The sequence below is a fragment of the Mobula birostris genome, chromosome 18, assembly GCF_030028105.1.
Source record: "Mobula birostris isolate sMobBir1 chromosome 18, sMobBir1.hap1, whole genome shotgun sequence".
NCBI classification, from domain to species: Eukaryota; Metazoa; Chordata; class Chondrichthyes; order Myliobatiformes; family Myliobatidae; genus Mobula; species Mobula birostris.
In genome coordinates, this window is record NC_092387.1 from 66,565,405 (window position 1) to 66,589,097 (window position 23,693).

At 43.5% G+C, this 23,693-nt stretch overlaps 1 protein-coding gene across 2 annotated transcripts in view; it reads left to right on the top strand.

Annotated features, from left to right (window-relative positions):
- The window catches only part of camk2g2 (calcium/calmodulin-dependent protein kinase (CaM kinase) II gamma 2), a 495,645-nt gene that overhangs the window by 461,910 nt on the left and 10,042 nt on the right, over positions 1–23,693 (top strand). For both annotated transcript variants that reach the window (XM_072282861.1, XM_072282859.1), the window contains one exon: positions 5,426–5,501. In XM_072282861.1, coding sequence (XP_072138962.1) covers positions 5,426–5,501 — 76 coding nt within the window. The remainder of the gene's footprint in view (positions 1–5,425; positions 5,502–23,693) is intronic.

The window sequence follows — 23,693 nt, forward strand, 5'->3', positions numbered from 1 at the left end:
AATAATAAAAAAACACAATAAATATAAATACTTAAAGACAGTTTATATACGTACATTGTATGTCTATAAAGTGACACCAGGCATAGGAGTGTCTATATATAAGGTGACTGTCAGGAAATGATAAAGTACTGGTGGTTGGGGGTGTGGAGTGGTGGAGTTGGTGGGTGAAAGTGATGATCAGTCTTGGTGTTTGAGGAAAGTAACTGCTTTTGACCCTGGTGGTCCTGGTGTGGATGCTATGTAGCCTCCTCCCTGATGGGAGTGGGACAAACAGTCCATGAACAGGGTGGGTACTGTAGCAATGTCCTTGATGGCAGGCAGGCTGGTGTTAGTGATGTGCCAGCTCCTATCAGAAGCAGAATGAAGCTGTAAGTCATCGGATGCCAGTTAGTTTGAGTTTGGGATCAGTTTTACTTTCATACCCTAAGGCAGCCCCTGTGACAGAGATAATCCATGGTGCTAACAGTGAGGCCATCTCAGGTTGTTAACCATGGTAAAGTCAGACTGGCGGTGATAAGCTTGCTATATCCTTCTATAAGCCTGCTGCCCAAGCCCTTCCTAAAGAACACGTCATCATTTTAGGCAGTCGTGTCAAGGAAGCTTTGACATGTTACTCCAGTACGTCTTGTTGCCTTGGCGTGCTTTGTGATCGTGGTGTAGTTCTGCCTGCAATAAGCATAGGACTGTAAAACACCGAAACAGGCTCTCTGGCCCACAATGCCCCGACGAACCTTTTACCCATCTATGTACACTTATCCCATTTGCCAGCATCAGTCCCGTGCCTGTGTTGTCACCCATAATAAAATAAAATAACTGAGCCCAAAACACACTCACTCTTACAACTCAACCACACTTTGTTTTACTTGTGCACAAGGAGAACAGCATGGCCCCTGTCACCCACACCGTCCACAAGGAAAACAGCATGGTCCCTGTCACCCACACCGTCCACAAGGAGAACAGCATGGCCCCTGTCACCCACACCGTCCACAAGGAGAACAGCATGGCCCCTGTCACCCACACCGTCCACAAGGAGAACAGCATGGCCCCTGTCACCCACACCGTCCACAAGGAGAACAGCATGGCCCCTGTCACCCACACCGTCCACAAGGAGAACAGAAAACTGTTGTTTTTATACAGAATCGGCTCATCAGTTATGGAGATTGACCACTTGGTAACTTGTATACTTTTGAGATCCTTACCTTCAGGATCAACCACGATTCAGAGTTGAGGTTTTAAAAGTCAATCAAAACTTCAAGCTGACAACCAGCGATATTTTGAAGTTAGTACAGCTTTTGTCCCTTAGTTGTTTAATGTATTTCACATCTGTCTGTTATTCCTATCTCATTTGTCTCCGGCACCCTCGACTGTGTAAAGGGAAGCTATGTTCTCGGTTGATTACGCACTGGCATGGTCATTCTCACCTATCTGTCCGCAATGGGCAAGGATGGCTCCAGCGATCTCATTTCAAAGGTCTCTCTTGTCTGGGGTTGTCTATACACCATGGCAGTTATCCTTGCTTGGATGTTGTCTTTAATCATTGTTTACCACAACTTCCACACCCATCCTCCTGTTTCCCTTAAAGTTCCGTTTACGACTGATTCCACCATGTTCTCTAGTAGCCCAGATTAAAGATGATCTTTATTGTCACATGTACTTCGAATCATACAGTGAAATGAGAGGCTTTGTGTTAAATCAAATCAATGAGAACTGTGCTGGAGGCAGCCTGCAAGTGTCGCTGTGCTCCTGGGTCCAAATCAGCACACCCACAATTTACTCTGCTAATCCTAACCGTATGTGTTCAGACTGTGGGAGGAAACTGGAGCACCTGGAGAAAACGTGCTTGGTCAGGGGGAGAATATGCAAATTCCTCGCAGACAGCAGCAGGAATCGAACCCCCAATCAGTGATCAGTGTGCTGTAAATTGTGAACATGAAGTATATTACACCCTCTCAAGGGCCAATATGTTCACACACAGTTCCTGTTTCCAGTGATTTTCATGTCACCATCTAACCAAGGTCTAAGCAAGACTTTGTACGACTGGAGCATATGCGTTTGTACTCCAGTCCTCCAGATAGAAAGGCCCATGATCCAATCAGACCTTTAGTTTATTTTGTCCCATGACATATTAATGATCTGTGTCCAAGAGGAAACTTTATTGTTTATAATCTTTGTTCCAAAAGTTGGATTAATCAGTTGTATTAAAATGAAAGCCCTGTCAAAATGCATCGTTTTGGCAGCGATTATAGCTGGCTGGCTTTGATAGGAGCTCTAATCCTCTGCTGCATTAAAGTATTGATTTTAAATATTTGAAAATATTGATAGCAGGCGCCACGGTAGTGTAGTGGTTAGTACATTGCTCTTTCAGCTCAAGGCATCCAAGTCTGGATTTTGATCCTGGTGTCCCTGTGACTGCATGCTCCACTTTCCTCCCACAGTCCAGACATGTACTGATCAGTAGGCTTGTTGGTCATTGTAAATTGTCCCGTGATTAGCCTCGGGTTAAACTGGGGGTCGTTGGGCAGTACAGCTCGAAGGGCCTGGTCTGCGCTGTATCTCTAAATAAATTGATTGAAATATCTTCTTCATCCAGAATTTATCTAGCAAAAATTAAAGCCCTTTTTTAATTCTATAGAACTAGTAGTCGTTCAAATGTAAGAAAAGTTCCTCATTTGTTCCTCAACCTTAATTGCCTTGAGGAGCCCAAGGAAAAGCGATCTCACGTCCTGATCTTAGTGCACAGCTACACAGATAGAGTTAATTAATTTATTTAGAGATACCGTACAATAACAGGCCCTTCCAGCCCATCGAGCCCATGCCAAGCAATTACACCCTTGTGACCAATTGATTTATTTATTTGTGATACAACGTGGAGTGGGCCCTTCCAGCCCTTTGGGCCGCGCTGCCCCAGCGTTCCTACAACCGCGATTAACCCTAACCTAATCACGGGAAAAATTACAATGACCAGTTAATCTACCCAGTACGCCTTTGGACTGTGGGAAGAAACCGGAGCACCCGGGGAGAACTTGCGCTTTCCACAGGGACAGGACATACAGAGGTTCCTTACAGAACAGCGCTGGAACTGAACTCGGAGCTCTGGAACACCCTGAGCTGTGATAGCATCGCGAAAACCACCGTGCTATTGTGGCGCTCATTAACCCGTACATCTTTGGAATGTGGGAGGAAGGCAGAGCACACGGAGAACTGCACATGATCAAGGGGGAAAGTACAGACAGTGGTGAAACTGGTGCTATAATAACCACCACACCACTGTACCATCCCATGTTAAGTTCTTCATAGCTGTCAGGTGAGGGGGGAAAGTTTCAGGGCGATGGGCGGGGCAAGTTTTTTAACACTGAGTGTGGTGGGTGTCTGGAACATAGATGCGAGTAGAAGCAGATTCAATAGTGGTATTTAAGAGGCTGTCAGATAGATGCATGAATATACAGGCAGTAGTGGAAAGTGGATCACGTGCAGGCAGAGGGGATTTAGTTTAATTTGGCCTAGTGTGCAGCACAGACATTGTGGGCCCAAGAGCCTGGTCCTGCTCTATATTCTACAGCCTTGCCAAGCACACCTTTGGTTAAATGACAGGTACGCACGCGGTGTTGATGTACCGATAGGTCCTTGTGTTGGTGTGCTGGGGTGGAGTGCACAGGATCTGGAAAGGATCTGTTTTGGGATGCTTGAAATCTCATCTCTAATCTGTAGAAGGAGATTTAGCCAAGGTGCACTTTAAGAAACAAATCCAGTTAGGAGAGTTATACCCCCTGGCCAATACGTTTAGAAGGATTGAATTATTGAGCACTGGTCCTTGTATGACGTCAGGAGCTTTATCAGTAAATCAGAATATCCAGCTGTCTAGATTGCTGGCACAACTGGAGTATTATGAGCAGCTTTGGGTGCCTTGTCTAAGAAAGGATGTGCTGGCATTGGAGAGGGTCCAGAGGAGGTTTGTGAGAATGATCCCAGGAATGAAAGAGTTAACATATGTGGAGTGCTTGATGGCTCTGGGCCTGTACTCACTGGAGTTGGGAAGAATGAGGGTGAATTTCATCGAAACCTATCGAATATTGAAAGGTCTAGATACTGTTACATAGTAGTATATGAGTAGACATGGGGAGGATGTTTCTAATAGTGGGGAGTCTGGGTTCAGAAGGCACAGCCTCAGAATAGAAGGACAGAGTTGAAGAAGAATTTCTTCAGCCAGAGGATGGTGAATCTGTGGAATTCATTGCCACAGACAGCTGTGGAGGCCAAGTCATTGGGTATATTTAAAGCAGAGGTTGATAAGGTCTTGATTACTAAGGGTGTCAAAAGTTATGGGGAGAAGGCAAGAGAATGGGGTTGAGAGGGATAATAAATCAGCCTTGATGGCATGGTGTGACAGACTGGATGGGCTGAGTGGCCTCATTCTGCTCCTATATCTTATGGATTTATGGTTTTATTAACTTTTCAAAGCCAGGATAAACAAATGAAGTCCAACAGTAATTCAGATTTAAAGTAATTTAGAACCACGCTTTCAAAGTTCAAAGTAAATTTATTATCAAAGGTTGTATATATCACTATATACTACAGTACCTTGAGATTCATTTTCTTGCAGGCATTCACAGTAGAACAAATAAATCAATGAAAACCCACAGACAAAGTCTGACAAACAACCAATGTGCAAGAGAAGACAAACAGTGCAAATAAAAAAATTAATAAGTAAATAAATAATACTGAGAACGTGAGTTGTGGAGTCCTTGAAAGTGAGTCCACAGGTTGTGGAATCAGTTCAGATTTGAGGTGAATAAAAGTTTTCCACAATGGTTCAGGAGCTTGATGGTTGAAGAGTCATAACTATTCCTGAACCTGGTGGTGTGGGACCTAAAGTGAAGACACTAAGGTTAATACTGAACAGCACACACTTCAGAATCAGGATCACTTTATTGCCAGTGTGTGAAACATACCAGAAATGATTGTGATTTGGTGCCAAGCATAAAACACAGGACAATACCATAACAGACAACACAATAACAACCAACAATTTACAAGGCAATAGTGCAAACAGCCATGAGTAATCAACAGTTAGCAGAATGGTCACACGAGAAAATGTGAATGATCAAACTTAAATAAATATGAACAGACTCAATAATTATCACAGAACAGAAAGACCATTTCACGGATGTTGTGCAGGGATAGTCAGGTATTACACCTGAGTGAGTTTTGTTGAGAAGCTGGGTAGCTGCTGGAAAGAAACTTCAGCGATGACGTGTAATCCTGGTGATGATGGACTTGTAGTGTCTCCCTGATGCCAAGTGTGCCCAGCACATAATAACCTTTGTCTTTGCACAGAAGCTTTTCTCAATACCTAGTCTCTGAGAATCTCTATCTCACTAACCCGCATTTTTATTTTTCTCCTTCATTATACTTTCATGGATTTCAGCACGCAAGCAAGACATCATCAAGATCACAGAGCAGCTCATCGAAGCAATTAATAATGGAGACTTTGAAGCTTACACGTAAGTTCAGGATGCCCCAGGACAGTGAAACGAGGGTATGCTTTAATATGGCTTTCTCACCAATTAATTACCTCCCTTGGTACGATCGATGACACAATAGAGTTGTAACCTCCCTGCAGTACTCATGAAGTTGTAATAGGCTATTCATCCCCTTGAGCCAGTGCTATCTGCTGTTTCCTGCCCAAGCCCCATGTCCCATATTTGTCTTAAGAGTACAAAGGTTCCAAAGACGTGTCCTGGGATTGGACTACTGTCTCTGTGTGTGAGTGGGTGGGAGAGAGGAACGGGGCTTGTTCCACTGTTGTTTGATGTGTTCTGTGTTGTTCGGCCAAGCACTGTGGGGACCTACATTGGCACCGGAATGGGTGGCAACACTTGCGGACTGCCTCAGCACATCCCCACGTTGTGTTGGTTGTTACTGTAAAGGACACATTTCACATTATGTTGCAATCTACATGTGATAAATAAAGGAATCAGAATCTCTCACCCAAACATAAGATATTTAAATGAGTTAACACAGCTCTCTGGAGAACAGAAAACTAAAGATTTGCATTTCTCTCACAATAGGGATTGTACAATGCCAGTAATGGCTGACATCTTATCTTGAGGCAAAGACTGCCAAAATAAATTCTCAGTCCTATAAAGATGTAGAGCCATTTGAAGTTCCCTCTCTCTCACACTCTCTCTCTCTTTCTTTCTCTCTCCCTCTCCCTCTCTCCCTCCCTCCCCCACCCCCCCAGAACCAATAAATCAAAGCCACTCTCAGATTGGAGGAGCAACACCTCATTTTCCATCTGGGTAGCGTTCAACCTGATGGCATGAACATTGACTCTCTATCTCACAGTAGTTTCTCCCCCCTCCCCTTCCTTCCTTTTCCAATCCCCATTCTGGCTCCCCTCTCACCCTTTCTCCTTCACCTGCCTCTGGTGCCTCTCGTCCTTCCCTTTCTCCCAGGGACCACTCTCTTCTTTCAGATCACTTCTTCTTCTGACTTTACCTTTTCCACCTATCACCTCCCACCTTCTCACTCATCCCCCCCCCCACCTGATTTCATCTATCACCTGAGGAGACACGTGTATTCCTTCCTCTCCCCCCAACACCCTTCTTATTCTGGCTCCTTCCCCCTTCTTTTTGAGTCCTTATGAGACGCCTCAGCGCAAAACGTCGACGGTTTATTAGCCAGACCTGCTGAGTTTGTATGTGTGATTCAAGGTCCTGTTCATTCTCATCTAGATATTGCAGTAATCCCCTAAGGATCTGTAACGAAGACCCAGAGAGTTCTATGCAAAATAAAAGAATTTTATCCAAATAAAACCAAGAAGCTGCTGAACTCAGCAGGTCATGCAGCAATTGCGGAGGGAATAGACCGTTGACATTTTGGGCCGAGACCCGAGACTTCAGCTGCCAGTTTCCTCCAACAACGTGTTTCCTACTCCAGATTCCAGTGTCTACAACACCTTGTATCTCCACATTGGATCTATATCCGGGTTGACCTGGCTAATATTCACCTTTCAACCAACAGCACTAAACTATTTGTTGTTCCTTCTCATGCCTTATGGCACATCGGGCAGAATTTTTGCCATTTCCACAGCATTTGGCTGTCCTTTATGAGGCAGAGTTGCTAGCTCGATGCTCAACTGAGCACAGATGGAAAGTGTACAAGAAACTGGCTGGATTCAAGCTTGGGACCATTCGTCTCGAAGTCCGGTGCTGATGCCACTACCCCAGTGACCAGCTACTAAACATGTTATTAAATAGTTATCAGAATAGAAGAACGTCATTTTGAACAGAAAAACTGGCCATTACACCACTGGCAGTTAGGGCAGCAATGAAGGTCCTCCATCTCTGGCAGTGTTCAGGGCTTCCTTCATCTTGTCAGTAGCTTCCTCTTCGTTTTCACTACTGTCAGTCATGCAAGTCCCAGGTGGAGACTCAGGAATACCATCACACTTAGATGTAGAAGAATTCTTCTTTGCTGTGTCTGTAACAATCTTGTTTTTACCAGTCAGGGTTGTTAGCCCTGATCTGAAGCCCTGAACATGGAGAACTAGTGAACCACTCTTAGTCTCACCTCTACACTTTGACCTGTTTGGTATGGGTGACCCTACCATAAAGCCCTGACTCCAGCCAAAATAGCTCTCCAGATCATTGAAACGTGTGAGCCTCCAAACCACGACAAGGTTATGGTCCTCTTGGAGGTTCTTTAACCCGAGGGTGGAATTTATTGCCACAGAGAGCTATAGAAGCCAAGCCAGTGGGTATATTTATTATGCATTTAATAATGGCACCTCGAATTCTCTACTGAGCTTTCATTCATAAACTGGAAGGAGTGTCATGTTCTAATAGCCAGGTGTACTTTTAGTGTTACTTCAAGGTTACTATGGACACAATATGCTCCAGTCACCATTTGTCATGAAGGTGTTATTCCTAAACTTTCTGCCTCAAGTAGAGATAAAGATAAAGAAACCTATCAAATATTGAAAGGCCTAAATAGCATGGACGTGGAGAGGATGTTTCCTATAGTGGGATAGAGGACCAGAGGTCACAGCCTCAGAATAGAGGGACATTCATTTAGAACAGAGATGAGGAGGAATTTCTTTAGCCAGTGGGTGGTGAATCTGTAGACTTTATTGCTACAGTTGGCTGAGAAGACCAAATCAATTGGGTACTTCATGCATCTAACGTCAAAACCAAGTACTCCAAAGACACAAGAGGCATTTTTAGTAGCAGTATACATTTCAAGGCCCTGTTTTGCAGGAGTTTTGCTCCTATAGTATATCATAAGTCTGCTCCTATATCTTAAGGTCTTATAAGGCAGAGATTTATAGGTTCTTGATTGGGAAGAGGATGAAGGGTTACGGGGAGAAGGAGGAGAATGGGGAAAGACGAGTCACTTTTAAATGGCAGAGCAGACTCAATTGTCCAAATAGCCTAATTTGGTTCCTGTAACTATTGGTCTTTTTTAAAGTGAAAGTTGAGGGGTTCGTGATTAGTTAGGACATCAAAGATTACGGGGAGAAAGCAAGAGAATGGAGTTGAGAGGGAAAATAAATCAGCCATGATTGAATACTGGTGCCAACTCAATAAGCAGAGTGGCTTAATTCTGCTCCTGTGGCATATAGTCATCGTGTTGCTGTTTATGGGGGCTTACTTTGCAGAATCTAGTTGCTACTTTGCTACACTGCAACAGTGACTACACCTTGATGGTACGTAACGTAATGTGCTGTAATTATTTTCAGTAAAGTTTGGAGAATGTTGTGAAAGAGAGAGGTACGATCATTTTTACTTCCCATGACAAACGTGAATCTGTTGGCTGAAGTCTCTGAGTTAAAATGTAGTGGTGGCTCCAGTTAAATTGCAAGAGAATGCACAGTAACACACACCAAATACTGGAGGAACTCAGTGGGTTAGGCACCATCTATGGAGAGGAATAATGAGCCAATGTTTCAGGCCAAGATTTTTCATCAGGACTTTATGAGTCCTGACGAAGAGTTTTGGCCAGAAAAGTCAGCTCTTAATTCTTTTCCATAGATATGAGAAAGTCTGCAGCTGCTGGAAATCCAAAACAACACACACAAAATGCTGGAGGAACTCAGCAGGCCAGGCAGCATCTATGGAGAAGAGTACAGTCGATGTTTCAGGCCGAGACCCTTCTTCAGGACTTAAGACCTGAATTTAGGACCTGAGTCTGAAACGTCAGCTCTTTACTCTTTTCCATAGATGCTGTCTGACCTGCTGAGATCCTCTAGCATTTTGTGTGAACAACAGGAATTCTGCAGATGCTGGAAATTCAAGCAACACACATCAAAGTTGCTGGTGAACGCAGCAGGCCAGGCAGCATCTGTAGGAAGAGGTGCAGTCGACGTTTCAGGCCGAGACCCTTCGTCAGGACTAACTGAAGGAAGAGTGAGTAAGGGATTTGAAAGTTGGAGGGGGAGGGGGAGGGGGAGATCCAAAATGATAGGAGAAGACAGGAGGGGGAGGGATAGAGCCAAGAGCTGGACAGGTGATAGGCAAAAGGGGATATGAGAGGATCATGGGACAGGAGGTCCGGGAAGAAAGACAAGGAGGGGGGGGGACCCAGAGGATGGGCAAGAGGTATATTCAGAGGGACAGAGGGAGAAAAAGGAGAGTGAGAGAAAGAATGTGTGTATAAAAATAAGTAACAGATGGGGTACGAGGGGGAGGTGGGGCATTAGCGGAAGTTAGAGAAGTCGATGTTCATGCCATCAGGTTGGAGGCCACCCAGACGGAATATAAGGTGTTGTTCCTCCAACCTGAGTGTGGCTTCATCTTTACGGTAGAGGAGAGCATTTTGTGTGTGTTGTTTTCTCTCCATAGATGCTGCCTGACCTGCTGAGGTACTCCAGCATTTTGTGTGTGTAACTCTGGATTTCCAGCATCTGCAGAATATGGAGCAACTCAGCAGATCAGGCAGCATCTGTGCAAATGAATAGATAGCTGATATTTCAGACGAAGACCCTTCATTAGGTCCTGAAGAAGGGTCTCAGCCCAAAACATCAACTATCTATTCATTTGCATAGATGCTGCCTGGCCTGCTGAGTTCCTCCAGCATTTTGTGTGTGTTACTCTGGATTTCCAGCATCTGCAGAATCTCTCCTAAGAGAAAGTAGAGGAGCCAGATTGAAAACGGGCAATTGTTTTAATAATGGCAGGATGATATTGGATTTGGGGAAAGATAAAATGGTAGATTAAAAATTGGATGGCTCGGAAAAGAGCTGTTATCCAAAGTGCAGGGTGGGGAGTGTTGATCTCACAGGCTCGGTTCACTCAAGTCATCAGAGAGCTGGAAACAGAGTCCACATCTGCAAACTGTAAGGGGAGCTCAGAATGCCTTTACATAGCATCTTTCACATCCCTTTCAGAATATGGATGATAGAAAAATGGAGGACGGTGTGGGAGCAGAGAGTTCGATTGATCTTAGAGAAGGTTAAAATGTCAGTACTACTTCATGTGCTGAAGGGCCTGTACAGTTCTGTACTGGTCTATATTCAAAGTCAAAGTAAAATTTATTATCAGAGTACGTACATGTCACCACATACAACCCTGAGATTCATTTCCTGTGGGTATACTTAGCAAATCTATAGAACAGTAACTGTAAACATAATCAATGAACAACAAACTGTGCAAATGCAAATATAAATAAATAACGAGAACATGAAATAACAATATAACAGAATCCTTATAAAAGAGTAGTTATCACATTTTGTTCCAGAGCCTGGTGGTTGAGGGGTAGTAATTGTTCCTGAACCTGGTGGTGTGAGTCCTGAGGCTCCTGTACCTTCTACCTGATGGCAGCAGTGAGAAAAGAGCATGGCCTTGGTGGTGAGGATCTTTGATGGTGGATGCTACTTTACTATGGCAATGTTTCATGTGGGTGTGCTCGATGGTTGAGAGGGCTTTACCCGTGACGTACTGAACCGAATCCACTACCTTTGGTGGGATTTTCCACCCAAAGGCATTGGTGTTCCCATATCAGCCCTTAATGCAGCCTGTCAACACAACTTTCCACCACACATCTATAGACGTTTGCCAAAGTTTTTGATGACATGCCAAATCTCCACAGACTCCTGAGGAAGTACAGGCACTGTCTTGCTTTCTTCACAATTGTATTTATATGATGGGTCCAGAACAGGTCCACTGAGATAGTGACACCCAGAAATTTAAAGTTACTGACCCTTTCCAACTCCAGCGATGATTACTGGCTCATGAACCTCTGGTTTCACTGCAATCAATTCCTCGGTCTTATTGATACTGAGTGAGAGGTGGTTGTTAATACACCACTCAGCCAAGTTTTCAATTTCTCTCCTGAATGCTGATTCAGCACCACCTTTGATACAGCCCACAACTGTGGTGTCCTCAGCAGACTTGCATATGAAAGTGGAGCTGTACTTAGCCACACAGTCACAGGTGTAAAGCAAGTAGAACGGGGGTGAAGCACACATCCCTGCAGTGCTCCCGTGCTGATGGAGATTGTGGAGGAGATGTTTTTGCCAATCTGAACTGACTGGGATCTACAAGTGAGGAAATCCAGAACCAATTGCAGAAGGGGTATTGAGGCCTAGGTCTTGGAGTTCTATGTTCCTCTGTGTTCCTTTTCTCTCTCGAACTGCAGCAGAGTGAGATCCTGTGGTCTGCACTGAGAATCACTGTTTGAGGTGGGGGGGGGGATGATAGGGGCAGATACATTAGGGACAACTAAGAAACTCTTAGATAGGCACATGGCTGACTGAAAAAGGGAGGGTTATGTAGGAGGGAAGTATTCAATTGATCTTAGCGTAATAGAAGACTACAGCACAGAAGCAGGCCCTTTGGCCCATCTAGTCTGTGCCAAACCATTTAAACTGCCTAGACCCATCGACCTGCACCAGAACCCTCGTCCTCCATACCCCTCTCATCCATGTACTTATCCCAACTTCTCATAAGCGTTTAAATCAAAACCACATCCACCACTTGCGCTGGCCGCTCATTCCACACACTCAACACCCTGTGAGTGAATAAGTTTCCCTTCATGTTCCCCTTAAACATTTCACCTTTTCACTTTTAACCCATGACCTCGGTTGTAGTAGGTTAAAAGGTCGGCACAACATGGTGGGCCAGAGGGCCTGTGCTGTGCTGTAGTGTTCCGTGTCCTATGTATATGTGCAGACAAAGGGACCTTGGCTTTGTTAAGGACCCCTACCACCCATCCCACAGTCTCTTTTTACCCACTACCATCAGGAAGGAGGTACAGGAGCATCGAAACTAAGACTACCAGACTGGGAAACAGCTTCTTCTCTCAGGCTCTGAGACTAATGAATACCTTGCCTCCACCAAGGTCTCATCACTCGGACTGTGAGCTGCTTCTTGTTTACTGTTTACCTGTGCTGCACACTACATGCATTTTGAATTATATTTTGTAAAACTTATTTATGGTAATATTTTGATTATGTGCTGTGTGTGATGTATTTTTTGTGGGTGCAGGGAGAAGATTGTTTTGTTTGTTTATATATACATACAGTCAGATGACAATAAACTTCAACTTGAATTCTATGAAGTCTCCAGGGACTAGCAGCCGATGGTGGCCTCGTGCTGGGCAAGTTGCTTACTGTCTGGAGGGATATGAGATGGGTGTTCATTTTGTGTCAGGGACTGAACACAGATCGACAGAAGGTTTTGTTTAGCAGAAGTGAATCAGTTGTGGTGAGTGGGTGTGGAAGGGGTGGATTTCTTCTAAGTGAAAAGCCCATCAGACACAGCGCCATTTCCAACCCTGTACCAGTGAGTAGGACTCATCAGTACTTGTAAGCACAAAATTAGCAAATGATGCTAATTATCGTGTGGGAGGATCCGATGGGGAGAGAAAACAGGATAGAACGTGTTGTGCTGGAGTCCCTAGCAGCCTTGCCAACACTCTGAGCCTACACACAGGCTCGGTTCCAACATATAAAAGAGAATAATTTTCATTTAAAATCATCGCTGACTTAACAACATAGAATAGTTTGCTCTTAACACCTTAACAAAAAGAAAGTGAAAGATGAACAATGAAGGCAAGATAGTCAAACATTTATTGACTATCCTTAATTATCCTGAGCAATATCACAATCTATGAACAACACCAGATGGGCAATAATGGCTACATAGTTCCTCAGGCTGGAGAGCAGCAATTAGATAGAGTTATAGAGTCATAAGCAATTGGAACTAATTTTTGTGGGCGGTCAAGGGGTCGATTATACTGTGGTGAAAGCATGGATAGAGTATACACTCAGTGGCCACCTGTACACCTGCTCGTTAATGCAAATGTCTAATCAGCCAATAATGTGGCAGCAACTCAGTGCATAAAAGCATGCAGACATGGTCAAGAGGTTCAGTTGTTGTTCAGACCAAACATCAGAATGGGGAAGAAATGTGATCTAAGTGACTTTGACTGTGGAATGATTGTTGGTGCCAGATGGAGTGGTTTGAGTATCTGAGAAACCGCTGATCTCCTGGGATTTTCATACACGATAGTCTCTAGAGTTCACAGAGAATGGTGCAAAAGACAAAAAACACCCAGTGAGCAAGAGTTCTGTAGGTGAAAACACCTTTTAAATGAGAGAGATTAGAAGAGAATGGCCAGACTGGTTCAGGTTGGCAGAAAGGTGAATGTAACTCAAGTAATCACACATTACAACAGTGGTGTGCAGAAGATCATCTCTGAATGGTCAACATGTCGAACCTTGAAGTGGATGGGTTACAGCGGAAGACCACACCAGGTTGCCTTCCTGTGGCTAATAAACTGCATGTGTAGTCACAGTCCTTTCCCAGGTTCCACCACTAGAGGGCATAGGTGTTCAGTGAGAGACAGAACAATGTGAAGGAGATCGAAGAGGTGAGATTTTCCTGAACGTGGTGGTGTTGGACTTCAGGCTTCTGCGCCTCCAGCCCAATGGTAACAGCAAGAAGAGGGAACGATCCAGATAGTGGGGGTGCTCAATGATAGATGCTGCCTTCTTCAAGACAATTAACAGGAGCAGAATAAATAGTCATAGTCATAGTCATACTTTATTGATCCCAGGGGAAATTGGTTTTCATTACAGTTGCACCATAAATAATAAATAGTTAAATAGTAATATGTAAATTATGCCAGTAAATTATGAAATAAGTCCAGGACCAGCCTATTGGCTCAGGGTGTCTGACCCTCCAAGGGAGGAGTTGTAAAGTTTGATGGCCACAGGCAGGAATGACTTCCTGTGACGCTCTGTGCTGCATCTCGGAGGAATGAGTCCCTGGCTGAATGTACTCCTGTGCCCACCCAGTACATTCTGTAGTGGATGGGAGACATTGACCAAGATGGCATGCAACTTAGACAGCATCCTCTTTTCAGACACCACCGTGAGAGAGTCCAGTTCCATCCCCACAACATCACTGGCTTTACGAATGAGTTTGTTGATTCTGTTGGTGTCTGCTACCCTCAGCCTGCTGCCCCAGCACACAACAGCAAACATGATAGCACTGGCCACCACAAACTCGTAGAACATCCTCAGCATCGTCCGGCAATGTTAAAGGACCTCAGTCTCCTCAGGAAATAGAGACAGCTCTGACCCTTCTTGTAGACAGCCTCAGTGTTCTTAGACCAGTCCAGTTTATTGTCAATTCATATCTCCAGGTATTTGTAATCCTCCACCATAAATAAAAGAAACTGTGTGGGACCTCTATGAAATATTTCTTAAGAGCCAATCTCAGTGGATGAGCAAAGGCAAGAAACAACATTAATAAGACCAACCAAGCAAAGCTGCCTCGTGAAGGCTAATCAGCTCTGTCTTTCTAAAGTAACATCACAGGAAATTTTCTGTTTCCATGACAAGTATCTCTTGCTGTGTTCAAAATGGGAGTACATACACTCAGTGGGTACTTTATTAACTCCCCTTTGTTATTAATAAAGTGGCCACTGAGTGGTCTTCTATGTTTCTACTCCTGTAGCCCATCTGCTTCAAGGTTCAATGTGTTGCCTGTTCAGAGAGCTCTTCTGCACACCGCTGTTGTAACATGAGGTTCCTTGAGTTGCTGTTACTTTTCTGTCAACTTCAACCAGTCTGGCCATTCTCCTCTGACCTCCCTCATTAACAAGATGTTTTTACCCATAGAACTGCCGCTCACTGGATGTTTTTGATTTTCGCACCATTTCTGTAAACTCTAGAGACTACCGCGTGTGAAAATCCCAGGAGATCAGCAGTTTCCTAGCTCCTATGACCACACCGTCTGGCACCAACAATAATTCCACTGTCAAAGTCACTTAGATCACATTTCTTCCCCATTCTGATGTTTGGTCTGAACAACAAGTGTACCTCTTGACCACTGAGAGGGGAATATCCCATCAGAAATAAATAAAAGTTAGAATCCAAACATACCCTAAGAGAGGCGAGGTGGAGGAAATGAATTCATGCTCATCTCGATGATAATATGAACTCTTCTCTGCTTTCCAAGGTACCCTGACAACACTTGAGGGCAAATTGAAACAGACTTTTAAGTGCAGATCCAGGTGACTTTCCAGTAACTATGTGTGAAATTAGATCAGGACTAATTGACCAAAAATTGCTGCAAGAAAATTACTTTCTGACCCTAAAGCAAGTTTTTTGGGTTATCAGAAAGAAATAGCAGATAGTTGTATTAAATTGTTTTGTAAGTTTTAACTTGTTACTAAGCCCAATGTATCCAAACTATCAAAGCACATTTAACGTGATAGAAGGTTATATCTAAGTAGGTTTGGTTTCACTTTTGCAAATTTGCATAATTTTAATATTTATGCAAAGTTATTTATATTAAGCTTAATCACCTGTGGGCAATAAATAAACCTTTTTAGGCAGGATAATTACAGTTCCAGCATTCTCAAATGATATGGAGAATATTTATATCTCATAGGGTTGAAGTTCATATTAATATTTAAATTCTCAGCCAAATAAACATCAGGAAAACTGTCAGCTCATAAAAGGAATGTCACATTAATTTTCCTGTAAATGCAAGCAAGAAAATGAATCTCCCATGGAATCAGTTTCAAAGACATTTCATCTGAACTTTTCAATGTTTATTGCTTATTTATTTATTTATTTATTTATTATTTTCTTTTGTATTTGCACAATTTGTTCTCCTTGCACATTGGTTGTTTGACCATCCTGTTCAGTGTGGCCTTCCATTGATTCCATTATGGTTCTTGAATTTACTGAGTATGCAGACAAGAAAATGAATCTCATGGTTGTATGTGGTAAGATATATGTACTTTGATAGTAAATTTACTTTGACTTTAAAATTATTTTAAATGAATGCAAAGAAAGTGTTGCCAAAGACCATTGAAAGATACGATGGACTGGAGGGAATCATCATCATTGTGTTGTATGATGTTGGCGATCACGGTCTTCCATCTGTCTTAAATCTGAGAAGATCTAATAAGCTCTTCAATACTTTTGCCTGTGCATCCCTTGATGCAACTCATGAATGTTGTACACTGTCGACCGCGACTTTTCCTTTCGTCAATTGTTACCGTCACTGCAAGATGTTTATCAAGCTTATCATGGTGGAGATGATGTTCACGTTGGCCTCCTCCAGTAGGCTGGTGTTAGTGCATCTGTCCCTCCAGCTGATCCTCAAAATCCTTTGTAAGCATTTGTCATGTTATTGTTCCAGGACACTGTGGGTGGTCCGTTAGTCAGCTCCATACAGTAATGTAGCAAAGTCATCCAAATCCCTTTCAGGGCAATGACATAAAAGCTCGCTAATCTGCCTGTTGCAATGGTGATGAAGTCATCCAAGGCACTGAGAACTCACTAAACCTGTCTGAGGCAGGCCCAGGGGATTTTATTGTACACTCACCCACAATAGGTTGAGCGAGATAGGGCTTTTCTCTTTAGAGCAAAGGAGAATGGAGAGGTGACATGATAGAGGTGTACAAGATGATAAGATGCATAGATTGAGTGGATACCCAGAGACATTATCCAAAGATTAACATGAGGGAGGAAGATATAGAGGTATGTTTTTTACATAAAGATGATGGGTGTATGGAACGCCCTGCCTGCGGTGGTGGTAGACATTTAAGAGACCCTTAGATAGACACATGAATGATAGAAAAGTGGAGGGGCTACGTGGGAGGGAAGGGTTAGATTGATCTTAGAGTAGGTTAGAAGGCTAGCACAACATCAAGGGCAGAGGGCCTGTACTGTGCTGTAGTGTTCTGTGTTCTATATTGACCTCCGAGAGCAGATGGAGTTTCAGTTTAATGTCTCATCCAAGAGATGGGAACCTGAGAAAGCAGTACTCCTTCGGGAACAGATAGAATATCAACACGGATTTTTGTGGGACTTGAAATCATAATCCCTGGCTACACTGCAGTGCAATTCAGTCAGCCCCTTGAATGCAATAAAATAGAAAGTAATTAGGGCAAATATTCCCTTTCACTGGATATATCCATCACTATTGTTGAAGCTGACATATGCAAGGTGTGATTTGCTCCTGCTCTGTTGTAATGAAATAGAGAGTGAGGGTGGTTTTCAGTACCGTTGAAGAGGGGGAGTTTCTGAATCTGAATCAGGATTATTATCAGTGACATACATCTGTTGTGAAATTTGTTGTTTTGTAGCAGCAGTACAATGCAATACATAAAAAAGAATTACTGTACATTGCAATAAGAAGTCGATAGAGAGCAAAAAATAGTGTTTGTGGACCACTCAGAAATCTGATGGCAGAGTGGAAGAAGCTGTTGTTGAAACACTCAGTGTTTGACCAGTCTCCTGTACCTTCTCCCTGATGGTAATTAGAAGAGGGCAGGTCCTAGGTGATGGAGGTCTTGAGTGATGGATGCTCCATTAAAATAGCATTTGGTTTAGTTGGCAGTGGCTACACATTCGATCCATTTGGTCTGACCATTCCATCACTGAAATCCATTCCCTGCTGACCCACACTGACAAGCCATTTCACATCTAATTGTCATTAACCATGTCCCACTGCAGAATGTGCTGGTGAACTACAGGAACCTGATGGTTGGTGCAGGAACTGTTCCTGAATCTGGTGCGCTGGGATCTAAGGCTGCTGCAGGTTAGAGAGCATGAGCTGGATATCCAGGACATCTATTCCAACCTCATTTCAGAACTCTTTACTCGTATGCTTCCATATTTTTTATTTTTCTTTTTACAGATCCCTCACAAAAAAATCTGATCAATCTGGTCCCCAGCATTCAAGCTTCACCTGTAAGAACACTTAGTGTTAAAATCAAGCCAACCTGTTCATGTACCTAGTAGTAGGTTACCGAATTCAGCAAGGCTAAATGTGAACCTATTAACCCACTTTTTTGTCACCAGGCTCTCTCTCCCCCTACCACTATTCGTGATATTTACCAGGAATGTTGTAAACAAAGGGCCAGAAGCACTGTTAAGAATGCTGACCACCCATCCCACCATCTCTTTGACCCCTGCCATCAGGAAGGAGGTACAGGACTAGGACTGCCAGACTGGGTAACAGCTTCTTCCCTCAGGCTGTGAGACTAATGAGTACTCTGCCACCACCGAGGGCCCGTCACTAGGACAGCGAGCTACTTACTGTTTACCTGTGCTGTGCACTACATGCATTTTGAATTACAGTACTGTATATTTTATTAACTTACGATAATATTTTGTTTTACATGCTGTGTTTAATGGGTGCACCATGTTCCAGAGGAACATTGTTTCATTTGGTTGTGTAATGGTCTTTGCCCCACTGACCCCCCCCCCCGTTGCCTAGGGTGAATAGCCGTCGACCCCGCCAAACAGTGCAATTGCTTTGGTGCGGATAAAGTGTGAGTCGCCCAATGATCAGCCGCAACACAAATATGAAACAATATACAAAATGCAAGTAAAGAATTATACTTTATAGCAAATTTTTGGTGACGGGTTAGTAGAAACAACTACAAGAAAAGGCGCCACATAAGTAACTTATCAATCTTGTGCACATAATACTTTAATACGTTGGAGCTCATGCCTCCGATTCCATCCACAACGTCCTCCCGAGACTCCGGCCACCCTCTGAACCCCCGAGGTCAGGTGTCTGCCACCCGGGAACCGCTGTCTGTTCCTCACACGTCCGTCCTCACCGCTGGCCTCCCGAAAAAGCCCGTGCTCCTCAACTCAGCACACATATACAAGATAACAGAACACGACTTCCATTGGCTAACAAATGAATACAATTTCCAGTATCACACTGTATAACCCAAACATTGCAGTTACAGAGAACCCCTTGCTCAGCAGTTAACTTTACAAGAAGCCATTTTAATATGACACTTCAGAGAAGCCGTTTTGGTAATAAGCGATCAACAGTTAACAGTCCACCTAGTATTACTGAGAGCCCTACAGTTGTATCGATGTACAGTCAGATGACAATAAACTTGAACTTAAACTTGACTGTTCATGCTCATGGGAGATGCCTTGAGGTTTGTTTAATGGGAACATCACAGGCTGTATATTGTTGGTATGGGACACACCGTCCAGCTAACAAAATCAGCCCATGACATGTATCTTAATGTCTGATTCTAAGCTCTTTTGTAAAAACCTGTGCTTTGGGCAGCTGCTTGTTCTCTTTTAAAGATGACATACGGATTATATTTTATCATACAACGGAAAATCTCTCATTCTAAACTCTCTGAGAATGTGTTTTCTAATCTACCCTTCAACAGGAGGTTCTGTGGGCAAGAACGAGATTCCCGGATGGTATGTTGCCTCCCAGGTGTCAGGGTCTGGGATATCACTGATCAAGCCCTCTGCATACTTAAGTGGGAGGGTGTGCAGCCAGAAGTTGTGGTCCACATAGGTACCAATGATATGCGTAGGACAAGTGACAAGGTTCTGCATAGGGAGTTAGGTGCTAAGTTAAAGGGCAAGACCTCCAAGGTTGTGATCTCAGGACTGCTACCCATGCCACATGCTAGTGAGGCCAGAACTAGGAAGATCATATAGTTTAATACTTGGCTGAGGAGTTGGTGTAGGAGAGAGAGCATAAGATTTTTGGATCATTGGGCTCTCTTCCAGGGAAGATGGGACCTGTACAGAAGGGACGGTTTGTACCTGAGCTGGAGGGGAACTAATATCTTATCAGGAAGGTTTGTTAATGCTGCACAGTGGGGTTTAAACTCAAATTACAGGGGGATGGGAACCAGAGTGCCAAAACAGTTAGTGGAGAGGTTGTGGATACAGATGTTGGTAAGATCTCAGACAAAGTTAGGAATCAAAATGTTGAGTATGGTGTGACAAAATTGAAAAGGGTGAATACAGGCCTGAAGGTGGTGTAACTGAATGCACACAGTATAGGGAGTAAGGTAGATGAACTTGTAGCACAGTTACAGATTGGTAAGTACAATGTTGTAGGCATCACGAAATCATGGCTGAAAGATTATAGCTGGGAGCTTAATGTGCAAAGATACACATTGTATCAGAAGGACAGGCAGGAAGGCAGAAGAGGTGACATTGCTCTGTTGGTACAAAATTAAATCAAATCTTTAGAAAGAGTTGACATAGGGTCAGAAGGTGTTGAATCATTGTGGATAGAGCAAAGGAACTACACAGTAAAAAGACCCTGTTGGGAGTTGTATACAGACCCAAACAGTAGTAAGGATGTGGCCTAAAAATTACAATGGGAGACAGAAAATGCATGCTGAAAGGGTAATGTTACAATAGTCATGGGGGACTTCAGTATGCAGGTAGATTGGGAAAATCAGGTTGGTGCTAGATAACGGGAGGGGGAATTTCTAGTGTGCCTACGAGATGGCTTTTTCGAGCAGCTCGTGGTCGAGCCCAATAGAGGATCAGTGGTTCTGTACTAGGTGCTGTGCAATGAACCAGTTGATTGGAGAGCTTAACGTAAAAGAACCCTTGGGGCAAGTGATCATAATATGATCAGACTCATCCTGAAGTTTGAGAAAGAGAAGCTCAAGTCAGATGTATCAGTATTACAATGGAGTAAAGTGAATTACAGAGGCGTGAGAGAAGAGTTGGCTAGAATCGATTGGAAAAGAACACTGGCAGAGATGATGGCAGAGCAGCGATGGCTAGAATTTCTGGAAGCAATTCAGAAGGCACAGAATATATACATCCCAAATAGGAAGAAGTACTCAAAAGGAAAAATGACACTTGTGGCTGTGCACAACTACATATCAATTAAATAAAACCACACACGTGGCAGATGGTGTTAACTGTTATAGTCACATTACAGCGAGAGGGAGAAAGAGAAAATGTGCATGCACAGACAACAGATCAATCAATACATAGTACTAAGGGATATTGCTCTAAAAGAAATAGATCCATACATTACACTTCCTCTCCCTTTAGATTAATGCAACTTAAAACTGTAAATGTACAAAACATTCAATTTCATAAACCCATATTTCAAATAAGCACGCTTTCACAATTACAATCCCTAACTAACTTCACAGTTCTGAAGGTTCAGTCTTCTGGTTGGCGCTCTGTTTCTTTCAGGATAGTGTCTCTGGACCTGTGATGTGGCATCAAGTTTGGTAGGTGTCTTGTCTAAGGCAATGTTCTCGGTTTCCCATGTCACGTTGTGGTCAGTGACACGATCATCACCGAGAGGTAAGTCCGGTGACTGTAATGTGTCTGTCTTGTTGGATGCAAACGACTCAGGTGTGTCCTTCAGTTGAGTGTCCAGTATCTGGTCCACATGATGTCTCCATGTCTGATCTCCAACATCCACTGTGTACATCAGTGGTACAGTTCTTGTTGCCATCCCGCTGGTCGTCCACTTGTCTTCTTGGTAATCGCACGCAAGGACTTCCTGTCCAATCTCGAAGCTCCTTTGCTGCTTCACTTGGCAACTGGCTGAACCGTTGAACCGTTTATTCTACATTTCCCTCCATAGATCTGGTTTCAGGAGTCTATGCGAGATTTCAGATCTCTGTTCATGAAAAGCATTGCAGGTGTTTCATTTGTCCTTGCATGAACAGAGTTCCGATATACAAAAAGGAATTTCCCCACCTTGTGCTGCAGAGAAATGTCTTCTTTGTCCATCGCTTTAATGAACTTCTTGAAGATTTGGATAAACCTTTCAGTTAACCCATTTGTTGCTGGGTGGTGAGGAGCTGACTTTTAATGTCTGATGCCATTTTTCTTCATGAACAGTCTGAATTCTTCTGACATGTATTGTGGTCTGTTGTCACTTACAATTGTTCTGGTGAAGATAGGCCTCATCGCGGAGACAGTCTTTGCTGAGGTGTTTGACTTCATTGGTATGACCTCCGGCCACTTTAAATGAGCAGCCACAGCAATCAGAAACATGGAGTCCATGAATGGCCCAGCAAAGTCAATATGCACTCTTTGCCATGGTGACAACGGCCAATCCCATGAGTGTAATGGTGCCTTTGGGGGTGCATCTTCAACTTTTTAGCATCCTGAACAGCTTTTGGCCAAGTCTTCAATCTGCTTATTTATTACCGGCCACCACACGTAGCTCCAAGTGAGAGGGTTCATCTTGACTGTACCCAGGTGTCCTTCATGTAGATTCTCTAACACTCTGGTGCACAGTTTAGAGGGACCCACAACATAAGATCCACACATCAACATTCTTTGACACACCGACAGTTGGTCTTGTCTTACTGAGAACTCTGGAAACATAGGGTTACCAAGAGCTGGCCATCCTTGCATGGTGATTTCATAGACTTTTGACAATATCAGGTTGTTCCTTGTTTCCCCTTGTATTTCAGAATCTGTTACCAGGAACTGGTCCACCAATGCAGTGTTGAGTACTTCTCCTGGGTCACAGTATGAAGACTTTTTTTTCTTCAGTTGCCAATAGTGGAAGCCATGACAAGCCATCAGCATTGCTCTGTTGTTTGTTAACCTTGAACTCTATGTCATGAGTGGTCTCGGAATAGTACCCAACATTATAGCAGTCTTCATTGTAATTCCCTTCCTGGGACTGAAAATGGACACAAGAGGCTGGTGGTCTGTCTCTAGTGTAAACTTTTGTCTGTTGAGGTAGTGGTGGAACTTCTTTATTCCCCATACAAACTAAAGGCTTCTCGGTCAATATGTGCGTAGTTGCATCCTGTGCTCATCAGTGATCTTGATCAAATGCAATCCTGTGTTCAGATCCACCTTTCATAGTGTGTGACAAAACAGCTCCAATGCCATAAGGGGATGCATCACACGCCAGTCTGATGGGCAGGGACTGGTCATAATGGGTGAGCAGTTCATCTGATGTTAACTAGTCTCTTTGTTTCCTTAAATCGTCTTTCACATCTTTCTAACCATTCCCACTTTGCTCCTGTTTGTAACAGTGCATTCAATGATTACAGCACTGTAGCAATGTTTGGGAGAAACCAGTGGTACTAGTTTACAAGGCCCAAGTATAACTTGAATTGTGACACATTTTCTTGTTTAGGTGCCTGCAGCCCTGCTTCAATCTTCTGGTGAATTATGTAGGCCATGCATGTTGATAACATGTCCACAATATGGGATTTCATTCTTGGAAAAACTCACTCTTCTGTCTCTTTGTGTGCAGACCATACTCACTCAGCCTGCTTAGCACCTTACCAAGGTTCTGGAGGTGCCCTTTATCATTGTTGCCAGTCACAATGATGTCATCAAGATAACATTGTGTTCCTGGGATATCTTGGAACACTTGGCCCATTGCTCTTTGCCAAACTGCTGGAGCTGATGGGATGCCAAAGATGAGACGATTATA